General features: G+C 40.0%; 1 protein-coding gene across 1 annotated transcript in view; it reads right to left on the reverse strand.

Annotated features, from left to right (window-relative positions):
• mapkapk2a (MAPK activated protein kinase 2a) overlaps positions 1–25,241 on the reverse strand; it is a 60,952-nt gene that overhangs the window by 15,815 nt on the left and 19,896 nt on the right. Inside the window, exons 2-9 of the mRNA XM_033627308.2 lie at positions 15,400–15,539; positions 5,166–5,230; positions 2,969–3,048; positions 2,676–2,802; positions 2,463–2,538; positions 2,233–2,357; positions 1,295–1,380; positions 1,087–1,167 (exon numbers count right to left, since the gene is read on the reverse strand). Of these exons, the coding sequence (XP_033483199.1) occupies positions 1,087–1,167; positions 1,295–1,380; positions 2,233–2,357; positions 2,463–2,538; positions 2,676–2,802; positions 2,969–3,048; positions 5,166–5,230; positions 15,400–15,539 (780 nt within the window). The remainder of the gene's footprint in view (positions 1–1,086; positions 1,168–1,294; positions 1,381–2,232; positions 2,358–2,462; positions 2,539–2,675; positions 2,803–2,968; positions 3,049–5,165; positions 5,231–15,399; positions 15,540–25,241) is intronic.

Genomic DNA, 25,241 nt, shown 5'->3' on the forward strand with positions numbered 1-25,241 from the left:
CAGCAAAATGCTGTATGAGACTGTTTCTTTATGTTTTTCCAAAGTTATAAGCACCAGTTTCAGCTCAGTGTGAGAGTCTCTTGTGTTTTGTCGTCATTTCTGGTGCATGGCGTTTGAATGCAGGCGGAGGAGAGGCGAACAGACGTGGAGAGCCAACAAGAGCAATGTAATTTGTGCAAAAGACGTACAGACGATGAAGATGAACACACAAAGGATTATAGTTCATTCAGGTAGGCTAACAAAGGCCACACTGAAGCAACGAACACTGGAGAATACTCTCTTAAGGGGATAGGGAAATTCCATGAGACAGCGACAAGGCCAAAAAGATTTAAGAGAGGGTTTGTTATTTTATACTTTATTTTGTAAAAAATAAAAATTAAATTAAAAAAGGTACATTTAATTTGCAGTAAAAAACAAGGTATCCTTCTTGACGCACATTTTACGAACAATGTAGACGATAGACAAACATGACAGGAGTAGTCAGACATGATCAATAATAAATAAATGAATAAATAAAGTTGCTTCTATAGCATCCGTACATTGTTGCTACAGATTTTTCCACCTCAGCGATGGCTGCTGAAACAAAACATTTTTTGTACGGATTTATTCTACACCTTGAGGCTATAAACCGCTGCCCAGAAGGAAGAAGCTGAAATTAAGTGTGCAAACAGTGAGAGCTGTCATTTAAAATCAAGCTTGATATTCACTGTAACTGTCTGTGTATGGGGACACTGGGCCAAGCTGTGACTCATCAGTCAGCCTACTAAACAATTTAAATATTTGACTCAGAGAGTTTCTGATTTTTAAAGATAGGTTTCCAAACCATGTTACCAAAGAAAAAGATAAGACGGATTTCATGACAGCATGAGACAGCTGTCTGATGAGAAACTCAACAGGCTGATTAAGAAGACTAGCTCTATCCTGGGATGCTCCCTCAACCCAGTGGAGGTGATGGGAGAAATGAGAAGGATAGCCAAGCTATCATCCCCTATGGACAACATGTCTCACTTCAACCCCATGCAGGGCACTCTGACAGCACTGGGCAGCTGTAAATGTGGAAATGGGGCAGAGAAACAGACATCTCACCTTGACATCCTCCCATGCGTCCTTCTCCTCCTTTAGCACCCGGCTGGTGTGAAGTGGGGTCTGGGGAACTTCCATCGATTGCTGTAGGAAGACATACAGAACCATATTCAAATCTTACATCACCGGAGGGATGTCAGCCAGAGCAATCGAGTTGAAAAGATGGTACGAAAGGGAGCTAGAACAAAAGCATGATAGAGTTTGTGCTTACATTGATCCATGGATGATTCATGAACTCTGTGATGGTCATCCTTTGTGTTGGCTCAGTCTTAAGGAGGGTCCTAATCAGCTGTTTAGCTGCAGACACAAGTATTAGTTACATCATCAAAAAGGAAAGGGGTTAAAAAGGTTAAGTCACATACAAAGAGTCAAGTATCTGTAACACTAAAACTTAAAACCACAAAGCATAAATTATAAATCTCTCTATATATGCCATTCATTACACTGTATCCTCATGTAGGTCTATCTGTCTGTCTGTCTGTCTGTCTATCTCAGAACCCCCAAAATATAAGCAATTGCACCCAGAGGCTACATTGCTATCAGACAGAGCGGATGAATTCCAAGATTGTGAGAGCCCAGACTGCAGCACATTACATTTTAGTGGAGGCAGCCAGATAGTTAATCCTTTTATGGACTGAGATATTACACTGTCTGTTTTACTGTTGATGGTGTAATCTTAAACAGAATTGAGAAATCATTTTCTGAAAAAGGAAAGAGCACAGATCAACAGTAAAGATGGTGGTAGTTTTAGAGGAGTGTATTACAGTAAGTACAACCCATCTAGCTCTTTGCTCTTCCACACATATGACCATCCACCCCTCTGTCAGAGGACGAGGTCTGTATGTGGCAAACCATAATGTTAAGTTTTCTTTTCTTTCTAAAAGCTTTGCATTACTCAGGAAATAAGACATCACTTTCTAATGTAGTGAATGTGACTGGTGGTTGCAAATGGAACGTGAAACACCTGCATCAGTTTCAATTTCTTTCTTCAAGACTTTAGACCAAAACCTTGTGAGCTTGTGAAACACTAACATTGTCATGAAATGTTATTATGACTTGTATATAACTTTTTTATGTAACATACAGCAGGTGCTCCTATTTGAAAGAGAAAGAAGAGAAACACAAACAGAAAAATAAATGTTGCCTGACCTTCCTCTGATACTTCAGACCACTCAGGGTTGGGAAACTCATATTGGCCCATCCTGATCCTCCTCTTCATCCCAGGAGAGATGGCTAGGCCATGGTTTGAATAAAAAGGAGGATATCCACACAACCTGTTGATAGTTTAAAATAAATATATTAGTTATAACACCAATTAAATAATAAATAATAATTTTATGTGACAAAGAGTTGAGAAATACTGCATAAAACAGACTTACAGGATATACATAATGACACCCAACGACCACATGTCACATGACTTGTCATATTTCTCTGGGCCCAGAACCTCCGGGGCTGCAGACAGACAGGTGTGAATAAAGGGGAAAGCAAAGGACAGAAGGCAGAGAAATGTGCTATGTATCATTTCAACTGTAAATCAATGAGCACAACATGGGGTGAATATGAGAGTGAACACAGAAACAGATCCTTACCAACATAGTAGGGTGTGTAGCAGGGAGTAGCTAAAGAGTTGTGTGAAGTGGTCTCCTTGGCAAAGCCAAAGTCTGTAAGTTTGAGCAAGGCATTGGGCCTCTTTGAGGAATACAGTAAATTCTCTGGCTGCAGGGAGGATTCCAGAAACCAGGCGGAAGAAAAATAAGAGTTATGATGTTAGTTACGGTGGCTACGGAGGTCATCCTTGAAAACCTCCTCTCAGTTTGCTGGAATTTCTCAGTAAATAGCTAAGAATTTCTCAAGTGTGATAATATAAAGTTATGATTCATACCTTGACGTCTCTGTGTGCAATGTTGATTGCATGCAAGAACTGAATAGCCTCTCCTATGCTCTTCATGATGTCAGACGCCTCTGAAGTAAACAGACAAAAAACCCTTTTAACGAGATTACAGGTGAGTTGAGTGCAGCATTAAACCATGACCATATCGATCCACATTTAGGGTAAATGTGACATAAACAACATGTTTTTTTATGGTGACCTCTGTGTCTCTGGGGGCTGCTTTAGAATCTGCTGTTCTTCCATGAACCAGCGCCATCGTCAGCGTCTTTTCTCAACCAAAAAGGAGTTATTCTGCTGCACTGAATTTCAGCATGGGCAGTTTATGCTTGATGCTGCTGCCAGCTACAAACCACAGAGAGCCTGTGTGTGCATTGATATGCATTAAAGTATTACTCCTCACATAGAAAGAGGTGTGCTGGAGACTACAGTTGGACTATTAGACAAATATTCTGATGACTGGCCGAGTACATCACTGATTTTTTTGGTCATTTTATTTTGCTTCTGCCTCTGAAGAATGATTGAGAGCCACTGCTCTGCCGTCATCTGAGAGACAGTGGCAAAATGCAGCATGTAGAGCATTTCACATCTGTGAGTTAAAGGTTTTATTTCAACCAAACCAGAGTCTGTGTTTTTTGTAACAGCAGACTAACCATGACATTTTTTTTAATTTGTTTCTGTCAAATTTGAATGATGTGCTTGAATATATCTGTTAACACTGGTTGTTGGGTTAACTGTGGCCGGAAAATCACCTGAGACCCTCTTCACAAAAATAAACTGGGAAGGAAAAAAACAAAACAACCAAGGCCAGCAGGGCTAATGGGGCAGATGATGATACTACAGTGTTTTCAGTTTATGTCGTTTTCTAGTGAAGTTGAGAACACTAGTGTTATAAAATGTATGCTGTTTTTTTTTCCAGTGTTCAGTGAAGCAGGATATTTCAGATGCCTTTACTTTTTGTAAACAGAGCCATGATTATGATGCCTGCTTCCATGGGCTGGGCAGGTTTGGGGAGTATTTGGGGCTTGAGCGTCAGAACCTCAGGCACAATGCATCCTTGTACATGTAGGCACTGCAACAAAGAGCGCGTTTACATGCACACTAATAAACCAATCATTATCTGATTTCTGGAGTTACCTGATTATTCAAGTGGTCATGTAAACAGCATAATCCTATAGACTTTATCAGATAAACGCCATGATCTGATTATGAGAAATCAGATAAACACACCTAGCTTCTTCCCCAGTAGTCAGATTATTCAGTGCATGTATACCCTTCAATCTGGTTTCTTTCGGGTTTTGCTATTTTATACTCCCACTCCACTACATTTTAGAGGTAAATATTGTACTTTCTACTCCACTACGTTAATCTGACAGCTTTTGTTTCCTTTCAGATAAAGATTTTACAGAAAATAATATATTTTTATATTCTCTGTGTTTAAATTGTCACTTTTATTTTATCTTACTTATATGTTATGCACTTTGTGTGACAAGTTTATATACAATACACTTGTATATTGCACTTTGCAGTACTTTTACTCCGAATCTACCCAAAGTATGTAAAATTGGCTCCACATTGATAAACTACACATTAGAATGCTCTCACATGTATTTGTTAATGATAAAAACAAACAGTACTGTAAGAATATAAGCTGTCAGCATGATGAGTGCTTTATTTTGCAAATATATGACTTGCGTTCTTTTCGAGGTTTTTCAAGGATATGAGTACCTACTGTAACAGGATGTTTGAGTTTTATGTCATGTACTTGGGGAGAAATCCAACTGAAGGACTGAATCATGTAAACCAGGTTTTTCTGATTATCAGATTATTGAAGTGCACGTAAACGCATCAAATCAGATTATTACCATTACCTGATTATTCCCAGTTATCTGATTATTGTGCGCATGTAACCGTGCTCACTGGCTTTGCAAGAAGAAATACACAGAAGCACTCACCTTCTCTGTCAGTGCAGTACACACTGAGGAATTTATTGCTTCAATTGACTACATTTAATATCAACACTGATTGGATATCCACTTAAAAATGTGCCAGATTTTTCCTTTAACAGATGTATTAGCCATATAGCTCAGCAACAGCAAATGGTAAAGACACCAACAGGGGCTACATGAAGTTGTGGACTATAAAAATGAATGAATGCTGTGATTGTTTTTGGTTTACATGAGCTTATTACCTCTCTCTGTAAAGGCCTGGTCTCCTCTGTCCTGGATTCGACTAAAAAGCTCACCACCGTCCATGCTGCAGAAAAAAAGAAGGAAATATCAGAATCTGGCTTTTATGAAGAAAAACTTTGATGTACTCATTATTAACATCAACCTCTGTTCTTTCTTTTTGACATAAATTGAATCTTTGGAGCACTTGAAACCCAAAAGGTTGATATGGATCAATCATGGATCAACATGAGCAAACAAACACACATTTACATTGAAATATCACATTTATGGCAGCGTGTTGAATTGACAGGAAAGGACACACACAGAGGAGAAACTCACCTCAGCAGCATTATTCAAGCCGCAATAACTGCATGATGTAAGATTTATCCTAACTGTGCCCTTGCTGTGTCAACACCCTGCCTGATGTTTTGAAGCAAAGAGGATGCAGATTTTTTTTTCACACTTCCTTTGTGGACTTCCTTCCTTTCGACAGGTTTTCTGGTAGAGGTGGTCTGTGGTCTGTTGGTAGACCAACACAGGTGAACACTGTGTGAAACTAACTGAATGACTGGTTCACACCATTTGCACCTAACTAAGTGACAGACCAGGTCAGTAATCTGCTTGCTATTTAAAACTCTACAGAGCAGGATTTTAATGTTTAATGGCCCAGTACCCACCTCAGAGTAAAGTTTCAATAGAAGCAAAGCCGCATCATTTCTAGCGTATTTTGCAATTTTGCAACTGAAAAAAAAAAAAAACATTTTCTAGAGTAAAATGATGGCAAACAACGACAAATCGTTATTTGCAGTTTTTCTAACAACACAGGAAATTAGATGGGAGGTGCAACTTTCAGGACTTGTCACTATATGTTGGGTGTGTGCATGTGCAGAGAGGGAGAGAGAGAGAGAGAGAGAGAGATACCAGAGGAAGGCTAGTGACCTGCCAGTCAGTCTCAGACAGCCAATCCAAATGTACAGACATGCACTCAACAACTATTGTCACTGATGGTGACTGGCTAGCAGTGTGGGGCCTCTCTTCTCCTCTTGAGCCGTACACACAGTGTCTGGCAGGTGGGATGAAAGGAGGTGCTGTATAGAATGACATTTTCTCTGATTCTTCTTTTTTACATTTGCATAGATTGTACTGCAATTCATTTTTAGTTGGATTTTATTTTTTACAAAAGTTCTGCCCAGTAACCTTAGAGAAGGTCCAATTGCCTGGAACACTTTTTATTTTAAGTTTGAGTGAAAGAAGGTCCTGTAACCTGGTGCAACTTGGTGCAACCGAGAAAATGCAAAAGTTGTTTAAAAGTCAGTGTTTTATTATGAACATACAATTGGATTTTTTCCTTCAAGAAATGTTACAAAAGGGTATATGCTGTAAAATCATATAAAGAAAGAAAATCAGAATCAGCAGGTCAGACTTTTAAAAAAATTGGAATCAGCCATGAAAATTACAACCGGTGCATCTCTAATTAAGACACTGAAAAGCTCTCTGAATTTAACTGTTCAATGCGAGGATGTACTAAATGATAAAAAAAGCAGGAATGAAATAACGCTTGGCATTTGCATTGGATCTTCTCCACATAGCTGAGCAGGGAGTCTTGGTATTAAACGTGCAGATGTACTCAGTGGTCTTGGGCAAGTTTCTTGCTAGTTATTTTTTTAACTACACATGTTGTATTGTTAAAATGTTGTTTAAGATAGCATACTGTTTAAAAAACACATCAAGCAGATGTGTAAACAACATATAGATGTTCAGCACAGAAAAAGTTTCTGGTGCTGTCAAATACAAAGCTAACGGCTGTTAACCTGAATTCAATATGTATGACAGCGAGTAGGAGAAAATCAAACTCAGCGCACTTAATGATAAGTTTCATTTAATCCTTTTGCTCAGTATGACTGTGTGAGTTTCAGGTCCAATTATCAATGCCAATTTGGGTTGGATGTATGTGTGTATTTGTGTCTATACGAGCATGTACACACAGGCTGGTTCTTCAGGCATGTATGTGTTAACGGGAGAGCAGGACACGCAGACTAAGAGTCGTGGGACAGCCCTGCCAAACCACAGCGTGTTTCTAACTTCTCGAAATCAATCATTCGCGTTTCACATTTTGCATACTGACAAACGGGCAGCAGCTCCATCCATTTATCTTTTGATATTAAAAAAATTGCATTGTGAGAAACCTCCAGCAGAGAGGCAAACGTTTTTCACACTGGCCTGACATTTTTCTCATGTGGTCAAAGGTAGAAATGAACATGATGATCTTGACCCCACCCTGTGTTTCTGAAAATGTGTAGAGCTGAAGTGTGAATTCTCAGCAGAATAGATTCTTATATACTAGGCACTAAGGCACACTTTACACCATCAAAGCAGAAACCCTGTTAACACCCTTACACAGTTTCAGTCTACATTTGTTTCATATCTTATGTACTGTGTGGAGACGCTGTCCCAGCAGGGATGGTGAGACGCACTCGCAGGAGATATCATAACCGTTAGAAAAACCCCGATGCACATCAGCTGTTTTTTTTTTTCCAAAGCATCACAATCACTTGACATAACAATTCAGTGATGCTTTGTGAATTCATTAAATTGACCTATTATTAAGGTTGAACAATAAATCGCATTCAAACCGACACCACAATGTAATAGCACACAATTATTTAAATTGTAAAAGCTACAATTAAATGCAACAATAACAGCAACAACCTGGTTCAAACCACCTGGTGGGGTGGGCTTCATGTGCACACCCCAGTGCCTAATGTTCCACAAGTCATATGCGAATGACAGTAGATGAAGAAATATACAGTAATAGCCAAGACATGGTTTTAAGTGCAGTCCATGTTTACATGTCACATTGTTTGCTTTAGCGAGTGTGTGGTCAAGCAAGAGAAAGTTGCTCCGCATACAGAGAGAGTTAACAGGTGTTGGCGCTCAAAGCACAGAGTCTGTGTTTAACTGACTGGAGATCTGACTGTTAGATTCAAATTAATTTTTCATATAAATGTTCACAACAGGCCTTTTATTCTGCAATGTTTTGGTGTTCTTTTTACAGACTTTAAAGGTTCAGTGTGTAGGTTTTAGGGCCGTCTATTGGCAGACATGGTATATGATATTTATCACTGCAGAGATGTGGAGTTCAGCTCCTATGGTGAAGTTATTTGCTGACTGAGGACTGTGACGATAAATGTAATACCACAGTCACATGATGTTAGTATTGTGATGAGGTCTTCACCATCCTCAAAGTTTCTTTTTGAGCCGATATAATAAATTAATTGAAAAAAATGCACTGACTTTGATGCAGCCCCTCTGTCTGCAGTGATCACTCCATAGCATTGCTTAATGTCCTGCCCACAGCACTATGTGATTGATTACACCTCATTAGTAATAGCCTATCAACACTGAAGGCTGCCCAGCCACATAGGGCAAAATGAAGAGTGGAGATGCTGTGGTCAGTTAGTGTACAGAACTGCGTGTCGAACATAAGACAGCAGATGTTACTGAAGCTGTTCTCTGGCCATTCTGCCCGCAGGAACTTGCTGCCTCCTCTCGATCCAAACCTGGTTTTACAAAACCACAGAACTCCTCATGCTAAAGCGCTGAAAATGAACTTCTGGTCTGCAATATGTGCCATGTGCCAATAAACTATATTCTAAAGTTTAACGAATGAACCTTGTGGTTCCTTCAGGCTTCAGTCATTATCAAGACCCTCTTCAAACTGGCAGTATTATCTATTATATATTATGATATTTAGATCCATATGTAAAAATTGGAATTCCTGCCCTGCTACTGTATGCCTCCACACACCAGTCAAGCTGCACCTACAGTACACATCCATGTCTATGAAAACATGGATGCTTCTCACCCCCCCCCCCCCCCCCCCCATCATGATAGCACATTAAAGTTGGCCTTTGACCTTTTGGATATAAAATGTCATCACTTCATCACTGTATCCTATTAAACATTTCTGTGAAATGTTGCCATAATTAGCATATGAATTCATGAGCAATGGCCAATAACATGTTTTGTAAGGTCACAGTAACCTTGACCACTAAATTTTAATCAGTTTATAGGTGAGTCCAAATGAACATTTGTGCCAAATTTGAAGAAATTCCCTCAAGGCTGCTTGAGATATCGTGTTCACAAGAATGAGACGGACAAGACAACCCAAAAACAAAACTATTGCTGACGCAGAGGAATGAAAATATCATACGTACGTATCGTAAACAATATTTTTTTGACAAATCATTCAGCCCTATCAAAGGACCATATCTGAATCATCACAGTGATTTGGCATAGTAGCATTGTGACCCTTTGCACAACATGAGAGAATATAGGTCATCAAACTGACTCAGATTCTGTAGTGCAGAAGCCACGCAGATTAAAGGACTCGATTTCAAAGCCTCTTGGGTGTGATATTCTAGGAAACATAGTTTCATCAGAACTACTTTTTTATTGGCATTTGCTGCTGAGCGTTTTCTCAAGGAAATTAGTCATCTGATGCAGCATTTTTGAATGTGAATGTGTAGGCAGACGGGTCCACCAACTCTGCACAGCGGAGTTAACCACAGACCTAATGAGTGCACGTGTGAGAAGTTGAAGGGTTTTGGTGGTTTAAAGTGCTGCAAGGTGGAAATACAGCGGCAAGGAAAAGACACTATGCTCATTTAGAAGAAATGGGTCATCTTCTTCTCAGGTCATAGACTACAGATTTACAATAATTTACCTGGCTGAAATGTGCTTAGAACAACACAATAAGCAAAATGCTTATCACTTCACCTTTGCTTAGAGTAATGAAAGCTTTCTCGTATCTGCCTTCACAAATCTGCAGTACATGGAAATTAAACGAATACCCTGTTTCATCTGAATGTAGTTTTGCAGAGCAAGATAAATGTATACTGAACGAAATATTTCAAAGCAAAATAATACCTGTAGTTCTGGCAAATCATTGCACTTTTGGAATTGGTCCATTTTAAGGACCAGGGGTCTCTTCTATAACTGTTGCGTATGCACAACACAAGACCTGAAAGAGGTGTATGCCACTTCCCACACAAAAGTGGTAATGTATAAACCCCAACTAGACAGGGGGATGTGCACACCCGTACGAAAACTCTGACCCTTGCATACAATCTTTTTGGAGCAGGGGAAATTGGCTACACAGATGGTATGGTGGTGAATTGAAGTCAGAAGAAAATTAAATGCAAGAAGAATCTTTTAACGTTTAATGATGTCTCTCACACATTTAATTTAACTTCATTCCGCATGTTACTTACTGATCCACTTAAAGAGGCAACAGATAGCATCTTTTCCTAAATATATCATTATGAAAATAATGTGGGTTGCACAGGGTAGTGGCCACAGTAAAATCAGACAGCGTTTACATAGGTTACTTAGTGGCTTTGCAATCTTTGCAATAAACTTCTGCCACCGGTGCCGAAATTTCGCGGAAAAAATCTGCTTTAGGAAATGCATCATGTATTGCGAAACTGGTCGGTCAGCCAATCAGGGACTGGAGCTGGTCCTTATGCACAATGGCAGACGGACAAAGTACCTCCATCTCTCGTAAACCTCAGTCAGGCATTCAAGAGATGAAGGGAGCTCCGTGACCAAAGAGGATTCAAAACCGATGTCCAGCTAGCTTTCTTTCTAATGGATCAGTAAGTAACACGGCTAAATGTTAGCTAGACGAGAGAGGACTGTACTGTACTGGCTGCTAGTTAACTCCTAGCTGGCCAGCATCGCAAATCACCACAACCAGGGACCGGGTAGCGAGTGTTGGTCGGCTGACATCCTCGTTGCCATTCTACGGCAGCCCTCGGACAGTGATACCCCCCCTCCCTCCCTTCTCTTCTCACGGAGGCAGCTATCGACGGACATCGCCCAGCTAAGTGAACACTGAACTTTGTTTCCCATTCAATTTGAGCTCCAACTGGCCGCATCGTTTCCATACGGTACCGTTTATTCTAGAATCGGGACTGTTTCCATGTGCATATTGGTATAATTCCACTGTGTCTACTGTTGTTTGTACTGATACTGTACATATTAGTATAATTTACTGTGAGCTGTTTGTACTGGTCCTGTCCATTCTGGTATAATTATTTGCATTACTAATTGTTTTTTCCTTCAAATAAATCTGATAATTGTTGCTCAGTCTCTTTACTCATTTATTTAGTATAGTGTCCACACACCTTCTCATTCTACATATACATAGAGGTATACTGGTGGCTTTACAGCCTACATTTTATTTAATATAAAGAGTCTAATAGAGTCATATTATTGATTATCTCTGATCCGCACGGTCAATTTGGTCGTTGCGACAGTGCGACGCAACACCACTGACCATTTGTGTTAGAGAGCTAGAACTTGGGGCGTCGGTGGCTTAGTGGATAGAGCAGGCGCCCCATGTACAAGGCTGTTGCCGCTGCAGCCCGGGTTCGAGTCCAGCCTATGGCCCTTTGCTGCATGTCATTCCCTCTCTCTCTTTCCCTTTCACACTTGGCTGTCCTGTCCATTAAAGGCAAAATGCCCAAAAAATATCTTTAAAAAAAAAAGGAGAGAGCTAGAACTTCACCATAAGCATCTTTGAGTTGTAAAATTTATCAACCAGCTCAAATCTCAAATCAAATCCTGCTCAGTATTTCATCAGCCCTGTCTCACCACCGCATTCCCACCACCGGAGAGTGCCAGACTGTGTGCTGCTGACACTTGTGGTCAGCTGTGGACCACACTGCAGCTGTTGAATTACACACAATAAAACAGCAGAGTACAACATTGGTAGTTTTCAATAGCATCATCTAATACTATGCATATATCACCAAGTATGACTTTAGTTTTCATATAGTTTTTGTCTAAATCTGCTGCAGTGAACATGACTGTACTGTCGGGCACACAGAGTACAGTGGAAACACTGCGGTGCTGACACACATCCTGCTTCTTCAGTCACCTCACCCAGCACATCTTAACCACATGCACATGTGGATTGTAAATTAGCATGGTCTGTAAATAAAGCCAGTGACAGCTCTCACACAATCATTTTGCTCCAGATCCTCGATAAGAATCCTCATCGTACAGCAGGCCAAGTTCACCATATCACACTTAAATAAATAAACTGTGTTCACCTATCAAACTTGGGTGGGCAATACCACTGATTATCAAAATCATTTTGGCAAAGTGTAAAGCAATCAGTCTGATTGCTGTAAACATATAAACACTGTGGTGACACTCACTTGTTGCCATGATTCACGGTAAAGAACCATTAATCAGCAGGCACATTATTATTCAGGAGGTGCTTTGTAGTGACCACTTATGGTTGAAAGTGGGCGTGTAGAGGGCAGGATATGAGGCTGATCCACATGCAGGCAAGTCTAAAATGATGTGGGATGATATGTACAGTTTCCTCATTCAGAATATTTTTGGGCACACGCCATTTTAGGCATGTACATTTTTAGCACGGATCTTACACACTGTTTTATAAATGAGACCCCAGGTCGTTAAATCCAGTAACACTGACTAAAGCAGTTTCACTCAACAAAACAGTGTTTCTCAGATGCTGTTTGGTTAGTTGCGGACAGGTGGCTAGCCCAGCACCTGCTAATGTGTGCTCCCCTTTTTTCTCTGACAACTTAAGATCCAGTCATTCAGGAAACTAAAATATCTGCAGAGGTCTCTCCCTCTCCCAAACGGACCTGGGGATTTAAACCGGTAAAAGCAGAGGGGCTGCTAAATACGGTGACTGACACGAAAACGCAAATGGCCCCATCTACAACCAGTGTTTGGTTCATCCATTTTGGGCTACTGCACAAACCTGACGATTCTTATTTTCAAGTGATTAAACACCAAAGAAAACATACTTACAATATCATATTCTATATCTGCCAATATGTCCCCCTACATCCTACACCAGGGGTGGCCAACCAACCAGTCAGAGACCAAGAGCCACAAAAATTACTGTGGTAGTACAAAGAGCCACATCATACACGTGTGTTTACAAACGCACTCCCTCTCTCACACAAACACAAAATGACATAAAATCAAAATCCATACATTTCCAATTTTCAAAGCCAGATTTATTTATCTCACACACAAATGAATAACCATGAATAGAGATACACACAAACACAGTCTCTCCCTCTCATACTGTCTTTTTCCATCCCCCCTCCACACCCACAGTCTCTCCCTCTCCCACTCTCTCCACACACATCCACACAGTCTCTCCCACTCTCATACTCCAGATTAGTGTTGTCATGGTACTTACTCACTGACTTATTCATACTTCAGAAACAGCATCAATAAGTGATTAACACAGGGGGGGATCAAAATAAAACAAAATAAAATAAATGAAATAAAAATCAACCAGCCACCCTCCTCCCCTGGCAAGTAAAGAACAGTCCCTAAAGTGCAGTGAGGTTTGTGGGCCATTACCTGCCACAAAGACAGAAATGTGAACGGCTCGTTTCTCCTCTGACACGCCACATACCTGTGTGCCGCCACGGCTCGGCTGTTCAGGTATTTCTGGGCAGTCATGATGCCAATTTATTCACCTGGAGACGGGCTTCTCGGTCGCTGGTAAGGGCTCATTTATGCTCCCTTTACGTACGAAAATGTATACGTCCGTTTCAAACGATGTTACCACCACTGCCCACGTACTTCCATGCGCCCTTTACGTTGGCATGTATGTTAACCAATACATCCACCAGAAGGCGGCCCAGCGTCAAAAGTTTATGACAACAACAAACTCAAAAACAAACATGGCGACTGTGGAGGAGATATTGATAATGTACCTCTTGCATAAAGACAAAAACAGAGGCAGCGTTGTAGGAGGCGGTGGTCGGTGAGGCCGTTAAATACATCGTGACTGGAGGACGGAGAATTCTTTTCTCTAGTACTGCCGATGAGAGAAACTGAATTGTTATTTCTTCTTCATGTCTCACTAGAGCTACGTATCGGGTAGTGACAGCAACACTGCCCCCACGATTCCCCGTGGCAGTATTCCGTTTGGCCCGTATCCGTAAGCTTTATGGAAACGTGCAGAAATACAGATGAAATGAACGCAGAGCACGGACAGAAGGCTCTGTCCGTATCTGGATCCGTATTTAACGTTAAGCATAAATGAGCCTAAGCCGTTATCTTGCGCCGCGGAGCACTATGGCTGTTACTGGCTAGCACATGGACACTCACCCTCCTTTGATTGGACTTTGAACTTATCCCACAGTAGTGGCACCATGTCCTGTTCCGTGGTGTTTAAGTAGCAGCCTACTGCGGTCTACCGTTGGTACCAGTATACTGTGCAACACTACTCCACACACATCCACACACACACAAAGACACACATTTCTTCCCTGACAGTTTCTGTTGTGCGATATCGCCACCGCGCTGCAGTCCTGCATTCCTCCCAAACTCCACACCCTCTCACCTGCCTGTGCGCACTCCTCTCTCTCTCACTTGCTCCACTTAAGCCTGTTACATTTCTTAAAGGGCCATACACACTCATAAAAATAAATTGATTTTTTTATGACAGAAGAGCTGCACGCCGATGGTTTTAATTAATGGATCGAAGAGCCACACACTGATAGGCAAAGAGCTGCATGCGGCTCGCGAGCCACGGGTTGGCCACCCCTGTCCTACACACAGTAAATTATGTAGACTAATCCAGGCTGAGAGTGGATGTAAACAAGCCAGTTACTGCGATGGCATCTCACTTGTGAACCAGTGCAGTAACACTGTGCCATAAGTAAAGGATAATACTTATTTTGCACAGCTTTAGCCAAGAAATATGTCCAGGACATGTAAAGCCTTTTACATTTCAAAATGTTATTTAACAAAATTCATCCACTTTTATTACACAACTAGGTAACTTTCACATGCAAATCGACCAAAACCACTGATCAGATGCTCCAACAATACACTTCAGCTTTGAGGAAGACTAGGAAGAATCAATCCTTTGGCCTCCGCTCCGTTAAATCCATTTCACTTTAATTCATCTCTATCAAAAGACTCACCAGGGACTGACCACTGAACATCTGTGTGTGCCTGCTGATATCTTGCTGGCTGTCTGAAGCCTACAGATGTTATGTTCCACATTTACATAAGAAATCTATTTCTAACTGTGATCATTCCAAATATATTTGCTGAAACTGGTTTCTGACAGGAGAATGATGAACTGCATGGATTTATGCTCATTTTATTCACCACTTCACAAAGATAGGTAGTTTGGTGCATGTGCATGTGTGTGTGTCAATGAGACTGTGCACTCACCACTCCATGACAATAAGCAGACACTTCCTGCTCTGATAGAGGTTCTCATACACATCAATAATGCGCACAATGTTGGCACAAGGTGACGCCCTCCAGTGGAGTTCCACTTCTCTACGGGCCTTGGAACAATCCTGCAGTATCTGGACAGAAGGACAAAGACAAGGAGGGTGAGGCTGATTAACATTAGATACAAACCTAACAGTTCAATTATAAAATAAACTCCAAGTTCACACTACTGTTTAGTTGCCAGTTTCCTTCTCATAATAATTACTGGGAAATGCAAAAGAATTGGACCCAGAGTCATCATCTGTCTCATGGTGGGTTTAATGAGGTATGACATGGATTGTATTATGTACTAAGTGACATGCAGATAAACTGGATGCAACTACTACTTGACATTAACAGTAAACATAAGACAGAAGTGCAGTGCTGCCATCAGCTGGCAGAATGCTGAAAAGATGTTGGGAGAGTTTTTTTCCAACCCAGTCTTGTGTGAATGTAGCACCCTCTTTGTGTGCCACTAGGTCACTGCATCATTCAACAACAGCACCGGCACTTTAAATATTTTTGCGTCATAGTGTATTTATCTATTCACTGGGGCTACATTTTAAATACCCAGGGGTAAAAGGTTACTCTTACTCAACACCCTACACCAGGAAGTCAAACTAGAGAGTGAGCTGCAGTGAAAAACACTTAGAAATTCAGCATGCTGCTCAAGGACACTCACGAGTAGGGGTGTAACGGTACACAAAAATCACGGTTCGGTACGTACCTCGGTACACAAGTCACGGTTCGTTTTTTTTTTTCGGTACAGTAATGAAAAAAATAGACAACTATATCTTTTACTTATTGGTAACCTTATTAAAACATACCACCACAGCAGTTAACTCTTTTTACCCAATTTTTGAATGAAACAAATATATATAAAATCCTGCTTTTTCACATTGTTTGAATGAAAATAGAAATATAAAAGTGAAAAATAAAATCCTGCTGTTTTTTTAACACATTTTTTGAATGAAAAATATAAATATACATTTCTGCTTTAACAGTTTTACTCAATTAAAATAAAAAGTATAGTGCAGCTGGTCAGCTTTAAAGCCTGCTCAGATTCAGTTTTACTAGGAACTTACTTAGCTTTCCCACTTTGTTAAAGTGCAGTAAACAAAACATGCTTATATCTAAAGTGCAGCTTAAACAATTTTACTCAACTCCAATGGCGTTGATTATTTCTTTAGCGTGATGGTCAGGGAAACACTCTCTTTTAAACGACGACGATATCGTAGTTTGCACCAGATTGCTTTTTCTAGTCGTGCCGGTTAACGTTCAAACTCGGGTGGTGTCGCTTTAGATGCGTTGGCATGTTAGACGTGTTTCCAAGTACATAACCGACTGCTGTTCTGCAGTGTCGGCACACTGCTTTTGTCTTGTCCACTTGTTTATTTCCATCTTCGTATTTTACCCTGAAACCAAAGTGTTCCCAAACGGAGGACTTAAGGTTTGCAGGTGGGTCTTCAGGTTCGTCAGGCTCACTTGCCATGTTGTCAAAATGCGAGAATGCGCTGCACAAACTGAAAGCGGAGATTTACGGGACTCGGTCCGTCACTCAATTACGTCAGTTGGGGAACTAGATATTTTAAATGGTTCGGCTCGCAAAAACGGAATTAAATTAAAACAAAATAAAATAAAATAATATCCTGCGCCCAATAATTCGGTACAGGGTTGTGCCGAACCGAAAGTCGCATACCAAACGGTTCAACACAAATACATGTACCGTTACGGCCCTACTCAGGAGCCTTGGCCTTATGGTACCTGGCATGACTCAGGCATCATGGCCAGCTGGAATTAAATTCAGTGTCGCACTGCTCACAATTTTGTGTAGGTATATTGTTTTTTTCCCCCCTGGAACCCAGTATTATAATGTTCATCATAACGGTGGAGAGCAAGCCAATAACAAAAGGCTGGTCATTTGGTCAAGTTCATTTCTTCATTCTAAGTAATTAATACAATGTAATATACATTTTATTTCAAATTTCTTCTTGCCATGACCCTTATTTGATGTTTTTTTTGTTTGTTTTGTTAGTGAAGCATTTGAGGCTGCGTTTCTTGCTGCCTACTAAGGCACTCTAAAATATTTTCCCTTTTAGCTTCATGAGTCAAAACAGAATAGATAAGCCTTTACTGCCATATACCGCTAATAACATAAAAATGTTATGCCGCTACATGCCATTAATGCGTGAGGTATGTATATTTAAAATGTCTGGAAAGGATCTGCGGTCCAACTCAGTCACAAATAATTACAACAAGCCTACACTTGTAGAAATGTGACTGCCAAGGCAACTTTTTTGAAAATGCACATAAAAAACAACCAATAATGCTCATGTAATCACAAGAGAGAAATCAGTAAGCTACTAAGTATGAGGTTTTTAAAATTGGGTACCCCTGTTTAGTGAGAGAATTTACACTGGACAGGGTCATGTATGACCTTGCCAGTTGTAAATAACTGACACAGAGATCGTCACAGGAAACTGGCCGTCTCTTTTACAGTAGTAAAAGGTTGCTCGGTCAAATATAGGCCTGAACCTCTGACCTGTGAGCTCCAGCCTGTCCCAAAGTGTAAATATAAAATAATCAAACAGCAGACAGTTTTGATTACACAGCTACATCTTATAATATACAATATAAAAATGCTAACATAATTGCATGCAGTGATACAGCTGCTCAAAGTACCATTTGTGAAATAGTGACAATATAATGTTGAATAAGTGGTGGTGCTTGTAAATAGATTTAATTATACAAAATACAATACCAAAAGTCAAAACCCTAAAATATCCTTGTCAGTCAATGGAAAGAATTCAGCCTTGTAGCTCTGACAATGAGCTATCGTCTGTCTATTTTGTGCTGTATTACATTCCAACCCCGCCCACAGTCACAACACAACAGTAGGCCTCGTTCCAATGGGCAATGAGTGCTGGGAGAGCCACAGTATCCAGTCTGCTGTCTGGCCTGGCACACAGAACTGTGTTTACATGCACTTAAGAAACCAGGTTACTAAGAAAAATCAGGTTACACAGGAAATTGATCATCACATTTAAACACACTGTGGTAACCTGGTTCAGATCAACATCAGATTTCTCCCCTTCACCCTTATTTTCCGAAACACTACTTCCTTAATCTAACTGTTAGTGAGAAAATACACTGCTTTCTGACTGTTGTTGTTGTTAGATTATGTCATGGAACCATAACATAATCCAACTTACCAAATGTATCTCAACTTAAACAGACCTGTGTCATATTTTGTAGTTATACAATAGTGACACAAAGGTCATGGTTCAGTTTATACCCTGGTTTTGAAGTCATAGTTCAGTGCAAGTTTGGTATAGCAAAAAGAATTGCGCAAGGATCTGTTCCTTTTCATTTATTTTAAACAGACAACATCCTCTTACTGGGGACTGAGGTAGCATTTTGCCCACTGGCAACTACAGTGAGCTATTTCCAATATAAAAATAACAAAGATATATGTATTGCACTGTACGAACACTGAACATTTTCCCAGAAGGCAACAGGTCACAACAGGCTATAAAACTAAAAACGCATCTTGCTATGAAATTGAGAAACCAAAATAAATAGAATAATAATAAATATATAACATTGTAATGACTTTAGTTTAGCTTTAAAATTTTTGGGTGTACTGGAATTCTGGTACAAAAACAAGATCAATAAAAGAAAAGGCACAACAAGAAACCTACAAATCAGACATAACAGATCACTGCAAAAGGGAAAATCATCTTATGGACTGGGACAAGGCCAGAGTCATACACACCGAGGACAACAATTGATTGACAGATCAAGATCAAGCTGATTGACAGATCAGCTGATAAAGTCGCGTCACAGCCACCACCAAGTGACACTTCTGTGGAAGGCGGAAGTTTCCGCCAAAACATGTCAAGGTATGTAACATCCTAACATGTCTGAGATAAAAGAACAACTAAAGTCATTGCCAGAAACTAAAGACATAATGAATACCATTGAACAACATAGTAATTTTAAGACATTCTACTTTTGCACCTGAAGGCTGCTTTAAAGCAGCGGGGATAAGGAGTTAAGCTCCAGGTTGTTGTTTTTTTACTTGTCCCAGCAGCTGCCACATCTGGGTGATGCCCTCCAATGTGTGCTAGTATGATGAATATGTTTCCATTCAAAGACATAACAGTGAAGTAATGCTGACACACCATCCTCGTCTTCTACACAACTCTCTCTCTTGCTGTTTTAGCTGACTGGGAACCTGCAGGAAGGTCTTCCAGCTCAGGTGTTTCACTTGTGCTCACCATAGTGTGACTGACATGCACTTCAATCAGCTTGTTGTGCTGACTTCAGCATATGTTGCTAAACAGCATGAAGCAAAAAGTCTGAGGGTGAATCTTGCACTTGTCATCTATCATTCTGCATTAAGTGCATCGTTCTGCATATGATGTATTCTAGGTGTGGCTGCGTGCACCAAACCATGACCCCCTTAATCAGGACTGTCGGCATGAACTCATAAACCACTGCAGCCCAACTCATTTGAGTGTTAATGCATCTGTTTTAATAAACACAAGCCAATAAGGCTGTTCTGTCTATACCACTGTTTAAACAGAATTAGAACATTAATTAATTAAAAAATTGTGCTGTATGAAATGTTTTTGGAAAATAAATTAAGCAGTGGCCAATGCAGTGTTTTGTTACCATTCCTTGGTTCAAAACAGACGGGTCAGAAAAGGATTTATCTGTGCCATGATTGCTTTTCAAGCCAAACTGTGCCCACAAACAATTCTAACCCATCTATCACAATTTTCTTTGACATCTTGGGAAAAAAAAAACTGGCCAGGGCTATTAAGCTTTTTGATCAGTGTGATTGATTTCACAAGCTTTGTCTCTTATGGGAGAACTAACAGCACTACCATAACAGAATGTAATATATTGTCATAAACTAAAAATCAATTAAAACTAGGCAAAAAAAGAAACATGTTTTTGACTAGCATATTCAACATTCTCAGAAAAATCATGAGTTGTGTATAACCTAATATCATCTGGGTTTCTTAAAGCTTCAGACATCTCAGTAGACCTTTTTATGTCCTCTATGTTTTTGGACTATTGATGCTGCTGCCATAAACCTACTACATTTTCACTAATTTAGTATTAGATGGTGGGGATATTTTCTGTTGACCCAAATGCAAATTTAATTACAATCTTTCCTTCATAAGGCCATGATCACACAGAAAGCATTTCAGCAGCTGAAGGTGCCTTTTTGTAATTATTTATAATAAGAATAAAGCTTTTTGCTCGTTGTTTTTGAGCTGCAATGCGCCTCATGTTTCTGCACTCTACGTGTCTGGCTTTTTCGCTGGAGCGCTCTGAACTCCTTGGGTTGAAAAACTTCAACTCCGAGCAAAAAAGCACCCCACGTTATCTCGTTTTTCGCCATCTTTTTTACCATTGTCCAATAGGATGATTTGAGAGGCGGGCCGTCTGTAGTCGTCACGATAGAAAGTTTACAGTTGGTAAACTAGAGCACTCGGAGAGCGCAGACCTCCGCCAAGCAGCTCGGATTTCCCGCCATTTTATTATTTTATCCACTTCGCTTCAACCAATCACCACCAAAATTTTATCATCTGTTTCTTGTCCCATTATCAACCCTTCCTGAAAATTTCATCAAAATCCATTCAGAACTTTTCGAGTTATTATGCAGACAAACAGACCAACCGGGGCGAAAACATAACCTCTTTGGCGGAGGTAACAATGGTGGAAAAACTGGTGGTAGTGGTTGCTGGTTACCTGGAGTTATACAGCCTGGCGATAGACAGCAGGTTGTCAAACTGCCACTGAATCATTTTAAAATACACCGCCTACAGCCTTCATCGAGGAGAAGCTCCTGGACTGACTGGTGGTACTCCCCATTATCCACCCTCTTTTTTAGGGTCTCATGTACCCACACAGGTCTCCATTTCCATGTGCCCAACAAACTATTTGCTGACAGCCTCTCACCCTCAACCAGAGCTACAGCAAGTTCTGCCTGTCCATTTCAATAACTAGCTACTAATTATTATTACATTATTATTATAATTACTGTGGGAGAAAAAAACAGTAGGGTGATTACACAGAAAGGTTAGTGTAAGGACGTGATAAAAATATGCAGCATTTACTAATGGCATTCAATTTTTTTTCTTTTTTTTTATTAAGGCAGTGCTGTGTGCCTAGTGTTTTGCATTGCTCTCAATTTGGGGATGTGGGGAGCATAATTAAGTCTGCCATTATTTTTGTTTTTTCTCACTTCAAACTGCAGCACATGTCCTGTTTTACAGCAGTGTTGAATTCAGGAACATGTCAATTACAGCCAAGATTAATTTTACATGTTTTATTGTTACATTTGCAAAAGAGCGACTAAAGTGTCAGTGAACTGTTCCTCTTAGTCATTCTTGCATACCAGGCTTTTCTGTATCTCTCCAATTACATACAGTGAACACTTACAGGTGAAACTGAAACTGTGTCCACCCTTTGCGTGTGACCTTATATCTTTGGTTTATAAAGACATAAGTAGGGGAAGGCACTGCCTAAATAAAATGTCACTTGTTGTTCTCTGAAGAACAACAACCTATGATGGGAAGGGGAAAAAAAATAAGAAAGGAAACAACCAAAAACGGAAAGAAACTAATCAAGAAAGATTAGACTGATGAACAGACAGGAAAGACAAGATATTAAAGGCAAGAGATAATATGCAGATTTTGACTTTTAGACCTCTAATCTGAGTGAAAACATTGCTGTTACTTAACATTCAAATAACAAAAAAAAACATTTGTATTTATTTCCTGCCATCTTACTAAACAGATTATTTGATCAGGTGAAGAGCGAAGGTTTGAGGGTTGACTGGCTGACTAGTAAAAGCAACTGTCTTTGTTTCCAGGAAGAGGTGGTATGGTGTAGTAGTGTATTACTCTCTCCTTTATCTTAACAGTGAACTCAGAGCACAGTTCAACCACCCTTTGGGATGGAGCAAACAAGGGCGGGTCATACTTACTTACTTTCTGCGTCACAGCAGAGAGGAAAAAACGCCTAAAAAGACATGACCCTTTGGACACAAAAACATTAGGCACAGGACAAAATTGGTGCACTGTGATCCTGTGACATTTTCACCCTCTATAGCTAAAATGTGTACCCCTCACTAAAAATCTAAAGCACTGTATGATATTTGATTTATCTTGCTTTGTTTTGTTGTTGTTTTCTCTTTATTCAGTATCTGCATTCACACATAGACAATATGGACATACTAACAAATACAAAGGCAACAACAGGGGCCTGTATCACGAAGCGAGATCAACCTTTCCTGGGTTACCCAGACCTATCCTGGGTTGACTAACCCTAACAATGGCAATCAGGATAATCGGTATCACGACGCTGGATATCAACTCGGTAACTCAACCCAGGGTTGCTTTATCAAGAGCCGTGAACGCGCACGCAGCGGACCAATCACAATCATGAGAGAAGCGCAGCGTCACTGAGCGTCCTCACAGAGCGCCGTATGTGAGGGGAAAAAGTATTTCTCATGTGAGGATCAGAGATTAATTCTACTAAAATATGAGGAGGAGAAAAGCAACATTACAGAAAAGGCCAACACCGTGGCAGCTGCAGGAGGAGGAAACATGCGTGGCAACGCATAACGGGATGAATAATGTTTAGTTTTAGTTTAGATTAGTTTATTTGCACATAATGTTAAAAACAGACAGTATAAAATTTACAAGATTAAAAAAAGAAAAGTGCCGGAGAGGTTAGAAGCCACTAAAAGCTTATCAAAGAAATTCCCCTGTCAAAACATCAATGAAATCACATAATAGAGAAGAAAAAAACGGGTAAGGAAAGAAGAAATAGAGGAGGAGAGAGGGAAAAATCAAGACAAAGGTAGGTTAAATTACTCATCACTGGTTCAAGTAGCTACAGTACTGTACCTGTACATCTGACACTGATCACACCCTTGAATCCCATGAAATCAATGCTGCGCAGATGAATTGCGTGTATTACAATTATCGTCTAACATCATTGCGTCTGATAAATTGGTCTTCTTTGTCATAATGTTATATATGCTACAATAAAGCTTAAAGCTGACGCCACAAGTAAATCATATCAACACCAAATTGATAGTCTGAATAAAATCATCCTGATATTGAGCTGTGTTAGAAATAAACAGCTGCACAAAAATATACCTAGTCTCCCTCTTTAAAAAACAAAAAGGAAAATCCCTCAAACACCATTAAGTGTAGACATGATAGGCTACTTTCCACACTTCCAGAAGCAAAGCTGTCAGTTAGGCCCATTATCTTTAACAGGGATCATTTCTTCCAGCAAAACAAAATGTTAATTAATGGTGCTATTAAGTGTCCGCAAATTATCAGTTTCTTTCTTATGACATTTCGACTTCTTTCCACTCCTTTTTGAACAGTCTTTTCATTGTCTGTTGTTGTTGCTTTCTTTTCTTTTTTAATGTTCAAAATAAACTTTCAAATCAAAATCAATCAAATTAATTAAACTTCCCATCATGACTGGGCTGCATTTCTGTCAGCGGAGTCATTTTTTTCCGAACAGCTGACTGGCCAGTGGGTGGTGCTTTTTATAGGATCAGATTCAACCCTGAACTTACCCTGCTCCGGAGCAGGATAGCCGTTCAGAGTAAGTTACCATGGTGATCTACCCCGATAAGAACTGAACCGGCTTCGTGAGACTGAAAACCCAGGGTTAACCCTGAAGTTACCTCGCTAAGACATTAATCCTGCTTTGTGATACAGGCCCCAGATGTTATTGATTTGCAAAACAAAGACACAAATAAGTCACAGAGGACATTATGTGAGGAATAAATAACAAAACAAATAAAATAATTGGGAAAAAAACTAAATTGAAAATAACCAAGAATACAAGGCAACAGAAGGCAAAATAAAGATAAAGAGAGGGTGTGATCTCTTTGCAGGATGGGTTTGGTTTAATGTAATTAATTCTTTCTATTCATACATACACACTCCCACGTACATGTAACCCCACTTACATGTTTAGATTTAATTTTATAGATGAGTTGTGGCATTAGCTCACTGGCACTAGATCTGAGAATTACTGAATATGTTATGAACTGTTCAAGTAGTTTTTTGCAGAGCTAAACGATGCTTCAGTGATATCTGTTGTGTTAGGAGGTCAGACCATTGTGACATTTCTCTTGTTTTATTATTGATGTGCAAATTGTTAATGGCCCAGAAACTGAACTGCACAGGGCCCAAAATGTCCAAAAACTGACAGATGGAAATAATTTACTCTTTTTCAAATGAACAGATACTTGTTCTGTGTGGTTATGCAAAAAGCATTTTAATCCTTCATTGTGATTTTTATATAGATACACACACAAGCATAAGTATACATAAAATAGCTCGACTAAAAACAAGAGGCTCAGTCATATGATATGAAATAACGTGAAAAAAACTGTCTACCATTAACATACCATTGTTTGCCCATTTTCTGTCACTGCTAACTCCACTGTTGACATTTGGAGGGAGTAGATAGACGTGATACCTCTGTGACACGTGTGCATTGCTAGCAGCTTCTTTTTACCTGCCAGCCAAGACCTTCACCTGAAGAGCATACAGGTCAGGCCATCCTCTCAGATCTCCCTCCCTTTCATTTAGGTCAGCTTGGCTCACTATCAGTGTTTCTGTGTTGGGGGTAATTTTGTGATGAATGGTTACTTACTGGAAGTAGTGATTTGACACAGGTAAGACTGGGTGCATCTCCTAAAATCAGAAGTATTTTCAAATTTTATGTCTCCCAACCGTGCA

Source organism: Epinephelus lanceolatus, chromosome 1 (genome assembly GCF_041903045.1).
Source record: "Epinephelus lanceolatus isolate andai-2023 chromosome 1, ASM4190304v1, whole genome shotgun sequence".
In the NCBI taxonomy this organism is placed as follows: Eukaryota; Metazoa; Chordata; class Actinopteri; order Perciformes; family Serranidae; genus Epinephelus; species Epinephelus lanceolatus.